The sequence below is a fragment of the Pleurodeles waltl genome, chromosome 2_1, assembly GCF_031143425.1.
Source record: "Pleurodeles waltl isolate 20211129_DDA chromosome 2_1, aPleWal1.hap1.20221129, whole genome shotgun sequence".
NCBI lineage: Eukaryota > Metazoa > Chordata > Amphibia > Caudata > Salamandridae > Pleurodeles > Pleurodeles waltl.
Genome location: NC_090438.1, coordinates 757,959,216 through 757,981,150, shown reverse-complemented (window position 1 = coordinate 757,981,150; position 21,935 = coordinate 757,959,216). Strand labels below are relative to the sequence as shown.

The 21,935-nt window shown below is 44.4% G+C and overlaps 1 protein-coding gene across 4 annotated transcripts in view; it reads left to right on the top strand.

Moving 5' to 3' along the window:
• The window catches only part of EXOC2 (exocyst complex component 2), a 1,213,422-nt gene that overhangs the window by 541,586 nt on the left and 649,901 nt on the right, over positions 1 to 21,935 (top strand). For all 4 annotated transcript variants that reach the window (XM_069217791.1, XM_069217808.1, XM_069217816.1 and 1 more), the window contains one exon: positions 10,193 to 10,317. In XM_069217791.1, the coding sequence (XP_069073892.1) occupies positions 10,193 to 10,317 (125 nt within the window). The remainder of the gene's footprint in view (positions 1 to 10,192; positions 10,318 to 21,935) is intronic.

The window sequence follows — 21,935 nt, the reverse complement described above, 5'->3', positions numbered from 1 at the left end:
CAGAATCCTGAAACTGAACAAATGTCATCTTTGACTTTGGAGAATAATCCTTGAACTCAACAAAAGTATTAAAAGCTGCTAAATGGAATACATGGATAGCCAACTCCTTATACCACGTAGTGTAAGGCTTACTAACAGCAATGTAAGTTTACAACCTCTTATCTACTCTGTTTACCACCCATGTGCTTATTGTAGTCTAACATGTACACAGGTTTGCTCACTTCAGCAATCTGACCCCAAACAGACACAGGTGAAGTACTTTTATCATGGATGGTAGTAGGCTTGTAGACAGCCCTCTTGTCTGCACGTTTCACAGATAATGGTTCCTAGCTATGCAAGGCACTGCACTGTCCCCTCTCAAACACAAGCAACAGTGTCCACTTTGAACAATTCCCTTAACAATTGCACACCAGTGTAGAAGTTATCTACGTATAAGTGATGGCCTTTGTTAAAAAGTCCTCTAACAAGTTCCTACACAATTTTCTTACTAACTCTGAAAGGAGATGCGCAACCAGGGGGGGTTCTATATTGGAATCCCTACCTGTGTACACCTGTAAATTACAGACATAGCTTGTACCTCCCATACAGCATATACATCCTGATTACATAACATGCCCACTTGCTAGGAATGCACTGCCTAAAAACCAAATGGCCCTTGAACAGGATCAAAGACTCATCCACAGCTGTTTCTTTTCCTGGAACATAGATCTCTGAAAATCGATCTACAACGTGATCAAGGACAGGTCGAATCTTAAAAAGACGGTCACTATCAAGGTGATTTCATGGTAAGGCAAAGCATTCTCAACAAAATGCAGCACCCAAAACAGAAGCAAATACCGATGACTACTCATGATTGGAGGAAATATGGCCTTTTCCATCAACGAACTGGTAGGCAAATATGAAGACATAATTCCTTATCGAACCCATCAACAAAGTTAAACCCAAGAACTTCTTCAACTCATCCAGATTTGTGGGAGTCCACCGAGTAGCTCCAGAGCAGGTCTTTAAGTCTGGCACTGTCGCCCATCAAAATACTGTTCAGCATACAAATTAGTCTGTTCAACAATCTGACCTAAAAAATCCTTGTGCATAAACAACTGAAAGAAATTTTATAGGCAAAAATCTTTCAGTATTCACTATACACACTGTGACACCGGGAAGGGCACGCGGCGCCGGCTGCACCATGTTTGGGGCAACCCAGAGTTCATCAGAAACCCTTCAGCCCTAGGCTGCAATCCAGATGCATCACTTTCCTCCTCTGAAACAGGCACTTCCTCTGCTCTGAGAGTTGCTTCATCATAAAATGATTCCACTTGATCAGAAAATTCACTGCCAGAATCTTGCACTTCCTCCTCTGCCTCAGATGGAGAGTCAGTCTCCTAATCATGGTCAGAGGAAGATTTAAAAAGCATGCCAACAACTGGCTGAGCAGTGATACTACAGCTAGCTAGCCGTTATCCTTACTAATAAAAGTAGCTTGACAAATAAGTCAACGACGACTAACGTTGCATAAAATAAGTAATAAAGTGTGGCTTTATCACAAAGACCTATATACTCAAAAACAATACCACTCATTTGCCAGAGACCTCTAGTCTCACCAGCACCTACTCTGTACAGACACAGCAAGTATTATTGATATCTCACTAACGAGGAAAAACAAAACAAAATAAAAATACACATAAGACAACTCAGTGCACGTCGTGCACAAATCCAAGGAGAAAGTCACACATAATAAAACATATGCTAAACATGCTGCTATTATTCCACCATTTACAAAAACCTTATTCATGAATGGCTAGGATACTCATTTCGAGTAAACAGTGCAAAAACGTTTTTTTCTTACCCAACACATGCAACTACACAAACTGCAAATCTATCACTGCTGAAACCGCAAGCAAAAGTCTCAGCAAAGGGATAAAGGTTTGCCCCAGAATAAAAAGGAGAAATAAAACGTTATGATCACAAATACAAATGATGCACCAGTCCACACACACACTTCCACTAAACATTCCGAAACATTCCCTGGTGTCTAGTGGTTTTCTGCACCCCTCGGGCAGATTGGCCTTAAGGACCAATCTGTTCCCAAGGGATACAGAAAGAGACAAAATAATTGCCCCTAAGAGGCAGTGACCCTTGCCCTAAGGCTGCTCCCCATCATTGCCAAAATAAACATCCCTGGTGGTTTATGCCCACCTTAGGTGCAGATGGGCTTAAAAAAGACCGATCTGCCCCCAAGAGGGGCAGGAATGGCCAAACTTATTGCTCCCCAAAGGAGAGTGACCCTTCCCAGGGGGCCGAAACAATCAAGGTCCCCCGAAACACAAAAAATACAAAATCCCTGGTGTCTAGTGGGCACACGAAAGAGACATTGAGGGAAAGAAAAACCCTCTCCTTCCCCCAATGCCTCTTTGTTCTCCCTGATTCCTTTCCCTGACCACAAACTTACCTCTTTTCCCCTCGATGCGCTGAAAGCAAATGGCTTCCAGCATGTCCCAGCAACCTTTTATGACATCAGCGCAGGAGTGGGGGGGGGGGGGGGTGGGAGCAGAAGCGCTTCCGATGCCATCTCTGGTTTGGGTGGGGGGGGGGGGTGCACTAGGATGGCCATTAGGGGGAGCACAACAGCAGGAGGGCCTGGAGCATTCTGACGCACAGAAGGAGTTAAATTGAGAGCTACTGCCCCAGCTTTGAAGATTCTGCAACTAATTGGTCTTCTAGCATTATGCATTCCTCTGGTGTCCCACACTCATAGGCACTTTAGGGCCCTTCATTGAAACAGGCAGTTTGTACTTTGGAGTTTCATTCTGAAGGGACTCTGGGATCTGCTTTCTGCCTTCGTTGGGACTCGGGCCTTCTGTACTCGTTTCTGCCTCTAACATTGCTTTCGCAGCTCCTGAAGGAAGTAAGGTGGGGACAGCCTTTATCACAAAGGCTAAAGAACTACAAGCTTTTACAATTAAGGCTTTATAATGAAAAAGCATTTAAAACGAAAGCTTTTTAGAACACAATTTTTTACGATTATGCATTTACAATGGATGCCCTTTGCAACGAAAATGTATATATTTTTTTTAATGTGTGTATCATTTTAGGAGGTTTAGGGTGGGTATAGGTTTTTGGGTGGGAGAGGAATTTTTAGGGTTTATGGTGGGTATGGGTTTTCGGGTGATAAGGTAATTTTGGTTTTAGGGTGGGTATAGTTTTTTGAGTAGTAAGGTGATTTTTAGGATTTAGGGAGGGTGTAGGTTTTTGGATTGTAGAGGATTTTTTAGGGTTTAGGTTCGATATAGGTTTTTAGGTGGTAGGGAATTTCTTAGGGCCATATAGGGTTTTGGGTGGTAAGGGGATTTTTAGGGTTTAGGGCGGGTATAGGGTTTTTGGGTGGTAAGGGGATGTTTAGGGTGCGTATAGGTTTTGGGTGGTAAGGACATTTTTTAGGGTGGGTGTGTTTTTGAGCGATAAGGAGATTTTTAGGTTTTTGGATGGATATAGCTTTTTGGGTGTTAAGGGGATTTTTAGGTTTTAGGGTGGGTATAGGTTTTTGGGTGGTAAGGGAATTTCTAGGGTTTGGGGTGGGTATGGGTTTTTGGGTGATAAGGAGATTTTTAGGGTGCTCGTGGGTTTTTGTGGGTGGTAAGGAAATTTTGGGGTGGTAAGGGATTATTAGTTAAAAGGTGTGTGTATATATACATATTTATTACTATAAATAGTTAATTATATTTTGTGTGTGTGTGTGTATATATATATATATATATATATATATATATATATATATATATATATATATATATATTTTTTTTTTTCAACTGATGCCTTTCCACAAACAAATTAAGTATTTTACAAGTAAAAATATTATTTGTATGTTTATACTTGCATTTCATGGTAAAGTCTTTCGTTCTAAAGGCATTTTCATTGTAAAAACTTTGTTGTAAAAGTCTTTTGTTGTAATGACATTTTAGTTACAACGCTTGCGTTCTAAAGCTATTCATGCTAATGGCAGATGGTATTTGGTCATACATCCGTAAGGTGGGACTGAGCATTATTGGTACTTGTATCGCCAGATTTAGCCAGCAGGGGTTGGAACTCCAAACTGCTGAACTTGTGCTTCTGCCCTTCACTTCAACTTCCTCTTCGGTATGACCTGTTTCCCAGGTGATCCCCTTCTAAGCCTTCGCAATCTACATCTCTGTGTGTAGATTGAGCTTAACCGACTGAGAACCTTTGATCTTCCATCTGAAATAGTGGATGCACTCTGGCTGCCTTCTGCCCTTTCACAAAGCCTGTTTATTCAGATTGTTCAGCCAAATTTGCCATCTTGTGCGAGGAGGGACAACTCAACCCTTTGCCTGCAAAACGTTTGAATGTTCTTCTGTTTGTTTTGTCCTTGCTTCTGCAAGGCTTTGCTTGAGGCACCTTTAAAGGTTACTTATCTGCTTTTTGTGTCTTTGTTTACCTGATCACCTGTCATTGTTCAAGTTACCTGAAGTACTGTATATTTTTAAAGTGCTGACATGTTTCGACCTGCTTCCTTTACCATGCATCGATCGGGCTTTAATTTATTTCTGACATTCCTCATGTATGCTCCCTTTGAGTCTCTTCACATCAGTACTCTGCTGCTTTTAAAGATTATATTCATTATTATGACTACTTTGGTGTGTCAATGCGATGTAAGAATTCAGTTCAGCCTCCATTATTCTGCTCACTTTCCTGACAAACTTGTTTCTAGGACTTGAGCATCCTTTCATTTGAAAGTGGGGGCATCCTTTCATGAGTGAGCAGTTCACTGCTCTACCCACATTCTTCTCTTTTGCCACATCCCTACATGGAGAACCAGAGGTTATGCAGGTTGGATCCTTGGTGGGCCCTTAGTCCCCTCATTAATAGGACTGAATATTTCCATGTAGGTGATCAGTTTATGGTTTTATTCGCTGGTGTGATGAAAGGAAAGCAGGTCTATAAATGAAATTTATCATAATGGATTGTCCTTTGCATAAAATGTTTTGTTATGCCCCAGAAGTATCCTCCCCAAGCCTTAAGAGTCAATCCACTGTGGGAAAAGCTGTGACTGCGGCCGTGGCCTGGGGTCTACTTGTTCTGGACATCTGCCAAAAAAACACACGGACATGTGTCCGTACTTTCAGTAGGGACTACCGTGTGATTATATCCTGCAGGATTTCCTGCAGGTAGAGTCCACTCCTCAGAGACAGCCCCTTATAGGGGCATTGTTTTACCATCAGTTAACAAGTTGGGAACTCAGATACGCTTTGCGTCTGTTGGAAAAGAAAGTAAACAAACTGATGGCAACATGAACCAGAGGCACCCCAGCTCTGCATCACCATGTGTGGAGGAAGGACAGATCCACAACAGATGCTGATGGCACCACCTGCTAGTGTGCAAGAACTGTTGTTGCAAGAGTCTTCTGGGTCCGGTCCGATACCAAAGGAAGATTTAGAAGCCGAGAAGCCTGCAGTTAGAGTATCCACCAGAAAGAGTGTTCCCAAAGGTAAATAATTTATTCTTCACAAATACGACTGGTGAGCATAACCATGCACTAGTTTTGATTCCATGAACCAGGATTCCGATTTATACGTTGCAAATTCAATTATTTGCACATCTAAGTTGAAGTTAGTTGCACAAATATCTTTTGTGACTTGGGCTGTGAGTGCACCCAAATCTCTCAATTTACAAATATTGTTCCTGCGTTTGATCATAGAAGTAAATTAACTGTCACTCCAATCTAAACATTACTGCTTTGAGATTCTCATCTGCTTCTTGCTATTTCTGAGCTCTTACCCATTATATGCTGCAGTGCTAATCCTGTAGGGGTTAGAGCAGGTTCTAGTGAGGATCAAATTTGATCTAATTTACAAAGAAATTGGGAACCTCTTAATTTTTTGTTAAGTTGGGTTTACTCAATCTTTCTCCCTGCGCATGGAATTAAGTTTGCATAGCTCTAGTTTGGCACCAGAGGATTTGGGTTACATATATGATACAACCTTTTCCTTTTTTTCTGTATGTAGAAAATATGTTTCCATACGGAGAGTTCATATGCATGTTTTGCAGTCCCTTATCCAATTTGCTCACTTAGTCAATGAAGTTTTAGCACTGTTTTGCTTTCACTAATGACCGAGCTGACAAAAATCTCTGGAATGCACTTCTCAGTTCAAAGAAGACATTTATTATTATTTCACCACAAGGTTCCTAAAAAAGGAGATTAGTAGGTCGAAAGCACGTTTGAAAATAGTCACAGCAATGAAAGGAAAATATATCAAAATTATTCTCAACTGCAATGTAGACAGCAAATATATGTGGTTATATTATATTATAATTGCAAAGCAAAGAATAAAGTAAAAATTAATCACCGTAGGGCCTGCCAAGCTCTTCATCTTTCTCATACCAGCAAGAAGATGACCCGGTTCAACTGCAAGAAAGAGGTATCCACCCTCACAGGACAAGTGTGTGTGTCAGGCATTCAACGTCTAATCCTGACTGAGGTCTTGGAAATTACACCGCTACTGAGCAGGGCCACCTTTTTATATTTTAAAAAACCGAAAGGGCTTCCCGGCGAAAACCCCTCCCATGAAAGAGAAATATTCAAACAAGCTGGGTACTGTAGGTCAGAGTTGGAAGAAAAACATTGAAAACTGGCCAACATCTCAAGGCTATTCTCCCAAGGCCGAACCGTTCCCTGCACTGAAAAAACCTATACCTATACATATACATTCTTATCATGTGGACTGACTAACTTCGGTGAGAAAGAATATGAAAAACAAGCACAGTTTACCATGTGGAAAAACACAGCTCAACTGCAATGTCTAATGCCACGATAGTCAATAGGCAGCTAAACTGAATACAAAATGTAGTCTGCAATTGGTGAACACTGAACAACTAATCCAAATGCACAGTGGTGCAACATAGTGAGTGGTCAAACATATATATTTTACTATAAGCACTAAAATTAGGGGCACAGATTTATTGCGAAAAGTCATTGGGAACATTTGCCCGAATATCTGAAAAGTTACAACTTTGTGATTGTTCATCACATTTTCAGTGGCTACACCCTTGCCCTATCCAAACACCTTATACTTATGTGAATGTGGAGCTCTTCCCTATTTACACATTTCTCCTTGAAATTCTCGTCATATTAGAACAGACCTAAGTCATATATCACCTCCTAAAGCATTGGGGTTTAATCCCTGTCAAAAATGTCATAAGACATCTCTCTCAGACCCCCATGACATCTGCATGTGGAACACCACAGAAGTGACAACTGCTGTTCTCCACTTTCTAACAAGAGCCATCATTCTTGGGACTATTTCTGGAATCAACAACACTGTTCTCCAGTGACAGTCTCCTCATCTTCCTTAAGGTGACACTTATCACTGGAACCAGCTTTGAATTCCTGGTTCCCTCATTCAAATCCTCCCAAGGAGGTTTTTCGGCGAGCTCTGGTGGGTCTTTTTTGGCAGGCCATGCTGGGCTTCAGGTCCATCCAGAGTTTGAGGTTTATCCGCCGGGGAAAATTCAAGATGCTATCCTTCAGTAATGCTCTCTTGGCTTTTATGGGTGGAATCTCTAGACTGCTGGGATCCTAATGCTACATCCCAGTCCTTCCACCCCACAGATGCCATTACTGCTTCACAAAATGGTCCTAGCATTAGCTTGCAGGGCTGCCTTATGAACGCTCCAGGACTTAAGGTGCTGTTTGAGGTAGTGGCTTTCCTCAAAGTCTGGAGATCATGCATTGCAGTACTTTGGCAAATGGATGGTGAAGGCAAGCTTGCCCCAGTTGATCTCAGACTACTTGGCATGTACGATGGATGTGTACCATTCTTTGGGATTTTTGGTCAAACATCTGAAGTACCATTTCACTCTGATTGAATACCTACTCTTCATTGGTGCAAACCTGGATACATTCTGCATGAGTTACTTTGTCTCTTAGGCTCTCAGACATTCTGGATATTTTCCTGATGTTCCGTACTTTGTCTTGAGGGTGTTCAGCTTTTTAGGTTTGAGTGTCATGCAGTTCCCTGCGTCCATTGGAGTATGAGGCAGTGATGCCTCAGTCACCAACAGCTTCAACACCATGGAAGACGCAATGCATAGTTGGGGATCTCCATGTTCCTTCTAAACTTGGACTCAAGGATGTGTGCATTTAACCTTATGGTGGACTATTTGTTTCCCCCCTCCCTCACACACACACACACACACAAATAGGTGCTGGCAGATGCTTGTTCCTTGAGTTTGGCCTGCCACATGGAGAAGATCATGTTGTGAGGCCTTTGGTTCTTATTAGAACAAATAATGCATATCAGCGAGCTAGAATGTTCTTTCATTGGCTTTGTCTAAAAGACTTTTCTCCCATCGGGATGGAGGAGTGTGGTACTGATCCTCTTGGACAACACAATGGCAGTCCACAGTCTGATAAGGCAGTAGGGGGAAGGAAGTCCAAGAACTAGTGCTTGGGGGCTCTCCATTCGTGACAGAAGTCCTTGACACACAGTTTTTCCCCATGTCAGCATGCCTGGTACAAGCAATGAATGTGAAAGTGGAAGTCTGGTGCTGGTCGTCTTTGTAGAACCATGAATGAGAGCTGCACTCCGAAGTGACAAGCATGGTTTTCTCTCATTTGGGGCACCTCTGCATTGACCTCTGTGCCCCATTCATGAACAAGAATGGTCTCTTTTTTTGAGTTCTGCATTTCCCACCATGTGCCTCTCAGAGGTGTGCTATCTCTCTAATGCTCCTTTCACTGGTTCTGTAGAAGATGATCAGGGTCACGCTTAACTATTTCTTATCAAACTGGATGAGGAGGATTTGGAACCACCAATCCATAGGAACTCCGTTTTCGGCCTCTTCTTCCTGTCTCTGAGACAAAAGATATTTTGTTGCAGCATATTTGATGGGTTCTCCTCTCCATTACTTGGATGTGCAGGCTTTTTGTATGGAGATTGATGTGCTAGCTAGAGGTGTTCAGCGTTTCTTCTGAGGTAGTTAATGTCATTTTAGCTACTTGGAGCTAGCCACCAAATTGATTTACGCTGACCTTTGGGAAAAGTTTGTTTCATGGTGCAGAGGTAAAAGCATAGACCATTTTGAGGCTCACCTTTCAACTATTCTGTTCTTTCCTTTGTCCAGCAGGGCTTGGCAGTCTGCTTTCAGGAGTACTTGGTAGCACAACCCACTTACGTCTGCTGAATTTCCCAACCTTGCTGAATCACTCCCACAGGAAGAAAACATTGAGGCAGGAATAGCAGCATCTACGTATGCTCCCATTTTGGAGCTAGTCAGATGCCACTCTTCCTGAGGGAAGATAATTGTGACATTATCATACTAAACCAATCATGCCATCTCTGTTCCATTGGACAGTTCTGGTCCACAGCCTCAGTTCCTTAAAGCAATTCCTTTTGGATTTTGAAAGGTGTAGGGATGAGCGTCTTATTGACTCTTTTCAAACGTGGCATTATTGAGCAAACCTGTTTGAAACGTATTTTGAATTTTTCACTACAACCGCAGTGAAAAAATATTGTTTAAGTACTATCTTCTATCTAGACACCTTGCATACCTAGAGTTAAATGGCAACTTCAGGAGAAAAAATGTAAGTTTTTAAGAAGTATCGTACCAGAATGATGCTTTGAAATCCGCTCTCATCCATTGATGGCTGACTAGTACTCCAGACTAGAGATAAAGTATTATCTATCTGGACTTCAGTACCATTCTGATGTTTGCAAGCGGTCAGGGATTATAACTTTGGCATCCTTAGTACTCTTCAGTCCTCCCATCCTACCGTCACCCGGTGCTGCTTTTTGTGCAAGATTGTGTGTTAGGTGCTAAGATTCTTCTTTGAACCATTATGCCTCGCCTAGTCAGCCCGGTTTCCTAAATGCTGTTGCCTGGTGAAATGACCATGGAGACTGTGTCCATGCTGTTATTGCAAAGCATAATTCTATTTTTTCTGTCCAGCAGCTAAAACCAAATGCTTTTTTTTTTATGTTAAATGTCTTGAAAAAAGTAGTTCTCAATTTTGGAACAAGGGTTTAATGTGTAGCAATTATTCAATTTGACTCGTGATTGATGTGTGAAGCAAGTGATATTGATATTACCTTTAGCATTCAGTGTTTCTAATTGTTGCAATGTTGTTGTTTTTATTTTTACCTTTTTTCCCTCAATTCTTCACCTGATTCTCCTTTTTCAGCTTGGCGATATAAAAGTCCACAGCAAGTAGCCTTTGTTGAAAAGTTAACAAAAATTGTTGTGGGACAACTCCCTAACTTCTGGAAGCTGTGGATATCCTATGTAAATGGCAGTCTGTTCAGTGAGGTAAGACATTTGCTCAGCAGTCATTGCTATTGTTCAGTCTGCTTCATACATGAGCAAGAATGACTTTACTCTAGGATGTACACATTTAAGTTAAAAAAGGTGTAGAAATCTGGCCTGCTGAGTTATTGGGTGTTTCCACAGTGTTACATGTCTCATCATTATGCGTTTGTCTATTTGGTAGTGCACTTTGCCCATAGTAGACATATTCCTGCAAAAATAATTTTTGTGGGAATAGTCTCCAGCAAAAGCCGTACTTTTAACAGGCTCTTTTGACTTGCAGTTTTCAAAACTCTGCTGAGTTGGAGTAGCTCACAAAGTTGGCATTTTTAAAAATGTTTTCCACCTCTTCACAAAACAAGTCTCCGCAAACGCATGAAATTAGACTATTTCATTATTTTGGGCTAGGACTTCGTGTACCTTCGATGGCTTAAGCTAGTGCATTAGAGTGCTCCTCAATTTGGTATTTCTTTCGGCAGCATACACTGAAATTCATGAACTGACTTGTATTATGTTAGGAAATCCTCCCAGAGCCCTCTTTTTGCGCATAGTGCCTTCACCAACAAGGAATTGCACCACCAACTTCTCCTTATCATGCTGTCCCTCTATCAAAGAAGCATAATTTTCAGTTAATTTGGTGACTCTTAGGACCACCACCTCCATTGTACCTTTAACTTGAATCAAATCTATATCAAACCAATGCATGTATGACTCCAAAAGGTAAATGCTGCAGAGAACAGGAGGGACAAGAAATAAATTGAATAGATGTGATTCTACCACTCTTGTGAACAGTTGTAATTGTTGCATTTGCCTTGTGCCACCTGAGAGAGTTCTTAAATTTGCAGTCAATGGTCTTCAATGACTTCCCTCCAGCTTTTTGTGGGCACACTTCAGGTAGGAGGGGTGAGTATCTATTTTCCAGCAGATTTAGCAAGGATTTGATCTTGTCCACATTGAGGGCTAGCTGTTGTTCTTTCATCCACATTTGGATTGCATCAAAAACCCTGGTTATTTCCGGTCTGTCATGGCAGCAATCACTAGTCCGATGTAATATCACCTGGATGTGAGTTGCAGAACAGTGAAAACTCAATTTCAGCCAGTAGTAAGCTTTTATGCCCATGCCTGTCCCTCCTATGAGCCTGTCTAATAATTTGGGGAAGGTACAAATATCAAAAGTTGAGAAAAAGTCCTATAACATAAGAAAGGGCAGCTTGCCCTGCATTAACTGTGTCTAAAATGGTAGAATTGGATATCAGTCACAGCTAATTTGCTACCATTGTGAGGACCAAAAAGCAATTGTCTATCCCTAAGAAAGCTGGGTGTTAGATAAAGTATTGAAGTTTTCAAGTGGCAGCTTTTTTCCAGAACCTTAAGAAGCCACAATATGCTTGAAATGGGTTGCTAATTAGTTAGTAGCCAGAGTTGGACCCTAATCTTTTTCATAAGTGGAGTGATTGAAGCCAGTTTAATCAGTAGATATGGAAGTTTATTTAAAAGAGTGATTGATTATTTGTTTTGTATTTCTGATGGAACCGCTGAATCCTCACCTTTGGAATAATTCCCAAGTGCCAGACTGATTTGAAAACTTTTCACAGCAATGCTGCTGTGCGCCGGTAGGTGGCATGGTGCAGCTCCATGTTAACTTGTTTCCCCCTGGAAGTGACAGAGTGGAGTCGATATATAGACACCACCCCTGAACTCTGACATAAGTTTCTTTCTTTCCACATCTTGAGAAATGGTTCGGGAGCTCTGCTCTTCTTTCTTCGTCTTTTGACAAACTTTATCTAAAACACTTTCTTTCTATTTTTTCTTTTAAAATTTAAAAACAAAAATTAAAACCAGTATACAGGGGACTTATGTCCTCTCTGTAGACCACAAAATTTAAACCATGCAGGCATGGTTGCAAACAGATCTCTGTGACAGACCCGCCTCCCAGCTATCAAAGGAATTGAAGTATTCCTTTGGTGTTTGGGCTCTGGCCACAACTGTGTTTTGTCAGGAATGTGCACTATTGACCCTGCAGGTGACATGAAGTGAAGATGCACTTTGCCGAACACCTAAAGAAACCTAGCAGAAGTCCCACTCATGCTCGAAATCAAGAGCGCAGACATATTCTTGCATCCGTTTGTGTGTCAGATCATTGTCACAAAGTCTTTGGTTAATTCCAGGTCCAAGATAAAGGAGAAACAGAAGGTCAAGCGGGACTCGTCCCCATCCCACATCTCTGTCATCAAGGAAGTTGTGAGAGTGTCACTGTGCCACCCAATTACACTCCTGATCCACAAAGGAGCCCATTCCGGAATTGGTCCTGGTGCACCCGGAATTCCCCAGACCATCCGCAACGTTGCAACAGATCAAAGCCTTCATGGAGGCCATGTTATTTATCGTTGGCACTCTTTCAGTTCTCTCTGGCCCATGGATCTACAGAGGTCTCCAGTTGAGTTACTGCAGGTTCTGCACTGTATCTGGCCCTCAAACCTGCTTCAGGTTCGGCATCCGTGTCGACTTCCACTATGGTGCCAGTCTCTGCGCCAGTTCCTTTAAACATCAAAAACCTGTGGCGATGACACTGGTGCTAGAGGGCGACCCTTCATAAATTCCATTGTCTGACTCTGAACCGAACTCATCTGGATCCACTCTGACGACCCCATTCAGTCTGATTCTGAAAGAGCACTATGCCTTGCGCGGAGCTGCTCTCGCGTGCTTCTCTGCTTTTTGGCTCAGACTGTGAGTAGAACCTGTCACCATTTGGAGATGACAGTACTGATAATAGGAATGTGCTACCCCACAATACAATAATAAGTTTGTACATGGACTTGCAAAAAGCTAGCTGATGATACATCCCCTAATACTGGGTTGATTTGATTTCCCCCCCCCCCCCCCCCCCCCGGACCACGGACAAAAGATAATGTTTCCTTTGCTGATGTTACTAGATGTGCAGGGAAGGTCTTGGACCTACCAATTCCCTATGTTGAGGTCAAAATTAACATTGTTGCAGAGGTTCTGAAAACTAGGTTGACCTACTCTGAGCTCTTTGTGCCCTGTAATGAAGCTCTGACTGATACATTGTTGGGTACATGGGCAAATCCTTGTTCATTTACTCAGCGTCCCATTCCTGATAGGGTGGCGGGTCATCTTCTACCAGCAAGGTGCATACCAACCCGGATAGGGAGTTGAAAAGTTTTCCAGCATTTGGGACACAAATTCTCATCAGCCAACTTAGCCTTGAGGTGGGTCAACACCCAGTTGTTTGCTTGATTGAAACACACACGTCCTTTGAGGCATGGTCAGTCAGCAAGCTCCTGCAACAGTCCGCGAAGACTTTCATGCCTCCCGGTTACTAACCATTCAGGATGGCCAGGATGATGCAAAATACATAATTCAGTCTGCCCTGTACACCACTAGTTCACTAGTTGGATCTAAGTTGACTTTGATCGATCTAACCTTCTGAGGTCATAAATGTTATCCTTACCACACGGCGCCCCTCTACAAAGTTAATTTATGCAGGGCGTATTGGGCAAAGCTTTTCACTGGTGTCAAGCCTTCAGCATGGACTCTTTGCATGCTAAACTTTGTTTTATTGTTTGTTTTGTATTTGGCCCAGCAATGACTTGCAGTGGACACCATTGAATGTAATCTGTTGGTTCTTTCGGCTGTTTTGTGTTTATCAGACCAGCCATTCTTATTTAAATCACGTGTTGTGATGACGTTTTCAAAAGGATGGGCACATATGTTCCCTCTCGTTTGTAATGCCACATTGGGATCTTATTTAGATGCTGAGGTTCCTTATGTCCCCCCCCCCCCCCCATCCCTTTGAGCCAGTACACAGCTGCTGGTTGCACCTTCTGACTTTCAAAACTGCCTTCCTCACTGCGATTACATCAGCTTGTCACGAATATAAGTTCCCAACTGTCATGGTGCAGCTGCATACAACACTTTTTTGTCTCTACAAACTAGTGGTGAGGACAAAGGTGGCCCATGTGCCAACATTTGAGACGCATTGTGCCAGCTTTCCACCAGTTTATATACTGAGCATTTATTCTGTTTTGGCATTTATGCACAGGAGGCATCGTTGGAAAAATAAAACACTAAGCAAACAGTTAAAAGATGATCAGTTTCAACCAGTACTTGAAATTACATGTATTAACATTTTTGTTTTAAAACATATTGCAAAAATAAGTTTAACATATTGTATTATTGACTTCACTGAAAATGAAATTGCATCTGTATTCCAACAAAATTCGTAATTTTTAGAAACATGCCAGACTGGCATTGCATGGCGCCGACCAGACCCAAATGGTATGAATTGGAAACCGAGCTCTATTTCCTAAAAGGCCCTGTGAGGAACACAGATGGAGTAGATCTGAGGAGCCGTACAGTTACCCTGACCCCCTAGAAGAGTCCATGGCTGATGATATTTTGTATGAGGAACTGGCTGGTGCCAGTAGTCTGTATGCCACAACAGACACTGGTCTCCTCTCTCCTTCCACAGTGGCTATGGAGGAAGGGTCCCCTTTTGTGATGGTGATCCTAAGGGGGACTGAGGTCTTGGACCTGACACTGCCCATGGTGGAAGTAAAAACACAAGTTTTGACAGAGGTTCTTCAACCGAGGGATGCCTCCTCAGAACCCCTACTCCCCTTTAATGAAGCCTTCTCTGATGTCCTGCTCAGGGCCAGTCCCAAGCCCAGCACATGCACTCCTGTGCACAAGACCACGCCTGCCACCATCCTGGGTATCCAGCTTCCTTACCCAGCACCCTACATCTGAGAGCCTGGTGGTCCAGGATTAACCCTAGTCATCCTCTACCACACCACTGGATAGGGAATCCATGAGATTGGATAGATTTGGGAAGATATTTTTTTTCTTCCACCAGCCTTGCACTCCACTCTGTGAACACTGCATGCTTATTGGGCAGAAATTCCCAAACTATATGGGATTTGATTGCACATGTGCTGCCTCTGGTCTCGGAGGAGGACTGAGCCATACTCTCCAAGATATTGCTGATGGTAGAGACACAGCAAAATTAACTTTTTGCTGTGGATTGGATACCACTGACTTGCGAGGCAGAGCCATTGCTTTTATGATGACGTTTAGACATCATGCATGGTTGAGGACAACTGGCTTTTCAGGGGAGCATTCCATTTTGTTCCATTACATTTATCTGTAATAAGATTTAACTTATGAAACTTGAGGTCTGTTGAACAGCATAGAGTAATAATTGAATATATAGAGCTAAGAAGTCTTTACAGTCAGCCCTGAAGAAGTTCTTATTGAATGAAATGCATTGGCTACAATCAAATTGTTTTGAATGGTGATTGAACAAAGAATTGCCACTGTACCATGCTATGGATCATTCTTAATACCTTCAGTGTGAAAGAACGGGAGGACTTCAACTTCTTTGAAGTAATTCCACAAGTGAAGATTTAATTATTTTGGACTTTATATTTGTGAATTTATACAGAGTGCGGAGTGATTTCAACCGATTTGTAACCAGGGGTTTTCCTGCTAGAGGGTTTATGGGGGCCCTCAAGCTCATTGTAGGACGCTGGCCCTGATGAAGTCATTGGGAAACTCTAAATGGCTTCCCTGCCCTCTTACCATGTCTAAGAATCGACGGACATAGCAGGGGCTTATTTGCTCATGCAGGTATGTCCTCACAGGGATATGCACAGTATTTTAGGGCTGTAGGCCTGTTGTAGGTGTTATTTACAAATATATCATGCAGAGGTAGGGGACCTGGCACATGGCGATGTGTGACCGGTTGTGTTTTCACTTTTGTCTGCACCAAGACACTCATTCTGCCATGGCAGCACTGTGTGCATTTTGTGAGAGGTCTCTGAGGGTAGCAAAAATTGTGCTGCAGCCCTTAGGGACCGTCTTTAGTTCCCCAGGCACCAGGGGTACCATTTACTAGGGACTTAAGGAGAGAGCTAAAAGTTGTGCCAATTAGGAAAAACAACTGTACAATTTAGGGAAAGATGTCTGGCCCTGGGGACCTGATTAGCAGGAACCCTGTGCACTTTGTCTAATTCATATCAGAATCCAGGCAAAAAGTGGGAGACAACCATGTCTCAGAGGCTGCTTTTCTACACTTGTTGCTTGATATCTACTTTTTCTCTTTGAATTCAGATGTATATGAGTTTTAAAATACAGTTCTTTTTATTCATTCTTTTTTGGGTGATAGTGGTAGGTGCAGGCCTTATGCTTTTTGCACCAGCCATCATGGTCAGTTGTTGCCTTTTCTTGGGATGTCCATACGTCCCTAATGGACGTGCCCATCAACGGCACTCGCCTCTTAGGTGATAAGGCGGAGTCGGTGCTTGAGAATTTTATAGAAAGCAGGGCCCAACTCTAGGTCATTGGGGCTCGCTGTGGCCCCATGACAGGAGCATTCTGTGGATATGGTAGGGGCCATCAGCTTCATCCTTTTAGCCCTAGCCACCATGGCTAACAGCCACCTCAGTCCTTTTGTGACAGACTTGTCTTTCACAAACCTAATGGGAACCTACATCAGAGGTCTACCTAGTGCCCTCCCCACTGGCAGTTGCAGCTTCAAAGCCACTTTAATAAGCCCTTCGCACACTATAGGCAACTAATTGGTGTCAAGATACAGCACCACCGGTCCCAGTGGCGGATGATGATGTTGGACAAATGTTTCAGATTATCCAGTGGGTTTATTCCATTCCTTACCAACAAACCTCACCACCTTTCCCTCCGATCGGGTGATGGAGGGCCAACTTTCACTCTTGCGACAGGAAGTACAGTCTCATCTGGCCTAAGTGTCATGGTTGCAATTCCCACTACTTTCTGGGGCTCAAAAAAGTTGAGGCCTCCGTTCAATTCTAGACCTGCGCCCTCTCAACTACTTCCTAAGAAAAGTGCAAAATGCTCACTCTGGCTCAGGTTCTGTCTGCCTTGGGTCCCAGATACTGGATAGTAGTGCTGGACTTGTAGCAAGTATATTTTTATATGGAAGTTCAGGTGCATTTCCAATTTGCTGTGCTCTCCTTCAGCCTTATCGGGGCTCCTCAGGTGTTCACAATGGTGATGGTGGTGGTTGCAGCCCATTTACGAGGCTGGGGATTCCAGTCTACCCCTACATCGATGACTAGCTGTTGAAGGCGGGCTTACCCCAGGCAGTGGTCTCCCATCTCCAGACTAGGTTGGACCACAGGCGTTTGCTGGGATGTGCTACCAACAATCCAGAGGCACAGTTGACTCTCTCCTAGATGTTCTCTTTAATCAGAGCCTTTCTGGATACATTGCAATTTCACACTTATACTCCAGAGCAGAGAGTTCGGGATATTCTGTTGGTTTAGTCTTTATCCTGGATTTTGGTGAGATTGGTTCTGATGCTGCTGGACCTCATGTCCTCCTGCATTCTGCTGGTAAAACATGCCCTTTAGCATATGGGGGCTCCACAGTGGGACCTGAAGTTCCAGTGGACTTAGCCTCAGGGGAATCTCTCCGACATGTCCAGTTATCAATGGGAACTGCAAAAGACCTGCAGTTGTGGCTGACAAATTGAGATTGGGTCACTGGCAGACCCAATTCCCTTCCTCACCCAGAGCTCACAGTGGTGACAGATACACCACTTCCGGGTTGGGGGCGGCCATCTAGGAGAAGTGAAGATCAAAGAAGTCTGGTCTCCACATCAACTTGAGAGCAATCCACATCAACTTGAGAGCGATCTGCTTGCCATTGAAAGTCTTCTTCCATCCATCAAATAGAGGCTGGTTCAGGTGTTCATGGGCAGCATTACGTCCATTTGGTACTGCAACAAACAGGGCGGGTTGTGGTTTTGGACCATGTGCCAAGAGGTTTCAAGCATCTGGATATGGCTGGAACGTCAGGACATCTTCCTGATCATGCAGCACCTGGCAGGTTTCTGATAGAGACATCTAGCTGTAGATTTCTTGCCTTTGCATTTTCCAGGGGTCAGACTGGATTCGGAATATTTTGGGATATTCCATGTGATGTTAGTGGCTTTGTTCAGTTCCATGCGACAGTGTTGGAAGTGATGTCGCAGTCCCCTACATAGGCACCAACCAGGCACACAGACGTCAGTTCTTTTTTTTTCTGTGCTGTTTAGCGCTGATCTGGAGAAGAGCTACCCCTCTATCTCTTTTGAGAGGATTTTTCAACATTTTGTTGGTTATTTTTTAGAGTGTGTTGAGTATGTCGTCCAAAATGGCAAATTTTAAGCCGTGTGGCACTGGTCATCATGTCATGTCGGTAACAGACTCCCATTTGGTCTGTTTGTGGTGCCTTGAGCGCAACCACGACTACAAGTCATGCTCGAAGTGCCGGGCCATGACGCTGAAGGCTTTGATTGAGCGGTATCTAAAGCTTCTTGTGATCCGGCAGTCAACGCCACTTAGTGTGACTCCTCGGATGTCTGGATTGAGGAGAAGGTCACGGCTGCCAATGGAGTGTACCTCTTCGTCCCACTCCATGTCTTCGGGACATTTGAGGGAAGAGGCATAAAGCACAAGAATTCAAAGTGTGCTTAAACTTCTCCTCATCCGTTGGCCAACGTGGCGACTTCAGAACATTGGCATTCCAGGCAAGGTTCCGCAGAGCTGTTGCCAGGTCTGACTTTGAGCCTTCCTCCTTTTCCTGGGAGCTGAAGCACCCCTGTTCAGGTAAGCGAGTTTGTGGAGGCCATGTCTTTGAGAGGGCTGGCCCCACCAGTGCTCCTTCCGGCCCTGTGGCATCAGAGGGGGCACCCATCAGGTTTCACACCGGTGGCTTTGGCCACATACCTCGTGGATTAGATTGTCCCACTGCACCCCCACACCACCCCCTGGCAGTGTCATTCTAATCCCTGACAACTCTGAGTCGGAAAGGTGTTGCTCGGCACCGACAGAGCCCATTGGTCCTAGATCATTGCCTGTGCATTTATCTGAGCAGCCAGGCTTTGGGAAAGAAGGGGAGGGGTCACTGGTATGAAGAACTTGGAGATGTCAGGGAACTGGACACATTTCCAGATACTGGTGTACTTCCCCCCCGCCCTCCTACTGTGGCTACAGAGGAGGGAGCATTGTATGCAACAGTGGTGAAGAGGGCAGCAGAGGTTTTTAACCTTGAACTTCCCTAGTTGGCAGTCAAGACTAACCTCTTGATAGAAGTGCTTCAGCCTAGAGCTTCCTCTTCAGGATGCTTGCTCCCCTTCAATGAAGCACTGACTGATGGTCTACTGGGAACCTCTTCCAAGCCTGACACAGGGGCTCCTGTGAACAGGACAATTGCCTGCTGCCATCACCCTGCCCTGGGTGAACCAAGTTTCCTCGGCCAACACCCCACCCTTAAGAGGTTGGTAGTCCAAGACAACTTTGCTTGGGGCGTTCCCTGCCGCTCCCCTGGACAGAGAATCCAAAAGGCTGGATACCTTGGGATAGAAAACGTTTTCTTCCACCAGCTCAGCATTGTGGTTTGTGAGCACTACATGCCTTTTGGGCCATTATTCCCACTCTGTGGGATACGGCTGTGCAAGTACTAACACAGGTTCCAGAGGAAGCCTAGGCTGTCCTCTCCCAAGCAATAAAAGACCGGTGAGATGCTGCAAAGTACACCATTAGGGGTGGATTGGAAACAACTGACTCCCCTGGGCAGAGTGGTTTCGCCAACGGTGGCTCTTAAGCACCATCACTGGTTGAGAACATCTCGCTTTTCGGGGGGATGTCCAGGCCAACCTCTTGGACATGCCCTTCAACATGACTCGTATTTTGGGCGAGAAGGCAGACTCTGCACTGGAGCACTTCAAGGACTCGTGGGCTACAGCCTATTCCTTTGGACTCTCAGTTACCCCCACATCCCAGTCTGCCTTTCATGGCTATGGAAGGGGCATGCCACTATGCCATCCCTGTGCTGGCCACCGTCCTGTGCAAGCTCCCGAAGCTGTGCGTGGATGTGGACGTGGTGCATTCTGACACCATGGGTCAGGTAGCCAGAAGTTGTCCTCCACCAACCCCCCTGGAAGCTGCAGCCTCTAAGTCCTCCTTGTCTGATTATACAAGACCATGGGTACCCAGTTGAAGGGAGAATCCAACATCTTCTCCACTGGCAGTCCATTACATCAGACAAATGAGTCTTGCAGATCCTTTAGGGGAAGGAGGGCTTCTCCTTCTCCTTTGAATCTGGTCTTCCACCTATGCGTCAACTCAGGAAGGGCTGGCGGAGGATCAGCTATCCTTACTTAGAGAGTAAGTTAGTGCTCTTTTGGCCAGGGGGGTCATAGAAAGGGTTTCTGATACCAGAAGTAGGCAGTAGTTGCTATCCCTGCTACTTTGCTGCCCAAAAAGAACAAAGGTCTTTGACCCATTTTAGACCTAGGAATCTCTTCCTCAAGAAGGAGAAATTCAAGATGCTCACTTTAGCTCAGGTCTTGTCTGCCCTAGTTCAAGGCGACTGGTTGGTAGCATTGGACTTTCAGGAAGCATATTTCCATATTCCCATCCTGCCGGCCCACAGACATTACCTGTTGTTGAAGGCAGGCCACAAGCATTTTCAGTTCACTGTGCTTCCTTTTGGCCTTACAAGTGCCTCTCGGGTTCAGCAGCTGATGGCAGTGGTTGCAGCTCAGCTGCAGAGATTTACGTTGTCAGTCTTTCCCTATCTTGACCACTGGTTATTGAATGCACCTCCACACTAAGGCGGACCTCCTGCATTTGCTAGGGTTCACCATAAACATGCTGAAGTCACACCTGAATCCTTCTCAGACGCTCCCTTTAATATGAGCATTTCAGGACACAGTGCAGTTTTGGGCTTATCCTCCCGAGCTGAGAGTCCTGGATATTCAACCTATGATATTGATGTTTCAGCCTCTGTCCTGGATTTCGGTGAGACTGACTCTGAGGCTGGTGGGCCTCATGATCTCCTGCATCCTGTTAGTGAATCATGCCAGATGGAATATGCAGGCTCTGCAGGGGGACCTGAAGTTCCAGTTGGTGCAGCATCAGGGGTATCTCTCCGACATGGTCCAGGTCTCGAAGGGGACTGCAAAAAACCTGCAGCGGTGAATTGGGTCAAAGGCAGACTCCTTTCCCTTCCCCAACCAGGTCTGATACTAGTGACGGATGCATCACTCCTGGGGTGGGCCGGCCATCTGGGAGAGGTGAAGAACAGAGGACTCTGGTCTCCAGCGGGATCTGGACTCCGCATCAGCTTGATGGAGCTCTGTGCAATCCAGCTGACATTGAAAGCTTTTCTTCCCTCTGTCAAGGGGAAGATAGTGCAGGTGCTCACAAGACAACACCACCGCAATGTGGTACCGCAATAAGCGGGGTGGGGTCATAGACCCTTTGTCAAGAGGCCCTGCGTCTTGGGACATGGCTGGAACAGCAGGACATAACGTTGGTGGTTCAACACCTGGCAGGTTTTTTGAACGCAGGGATGGATGAACTCAACCGCCAATCCCTAGCAGATCACAAGTGGTGTCTCCATTCGGTGGTGGCTCAAGGACTCTTTCGGCAGTGGGGAGAGCCTTGGTTAGATCTGTTTGCCTCCAAAGACAATGCTCAATGTCAGCAGTTTTGCACATTGGAGTTTCCAAGGCGACAATATCGCTCGGAAACACTTTTCCTCTCAAGTGGAGTTCAAGCCTCCTACACGCCTTT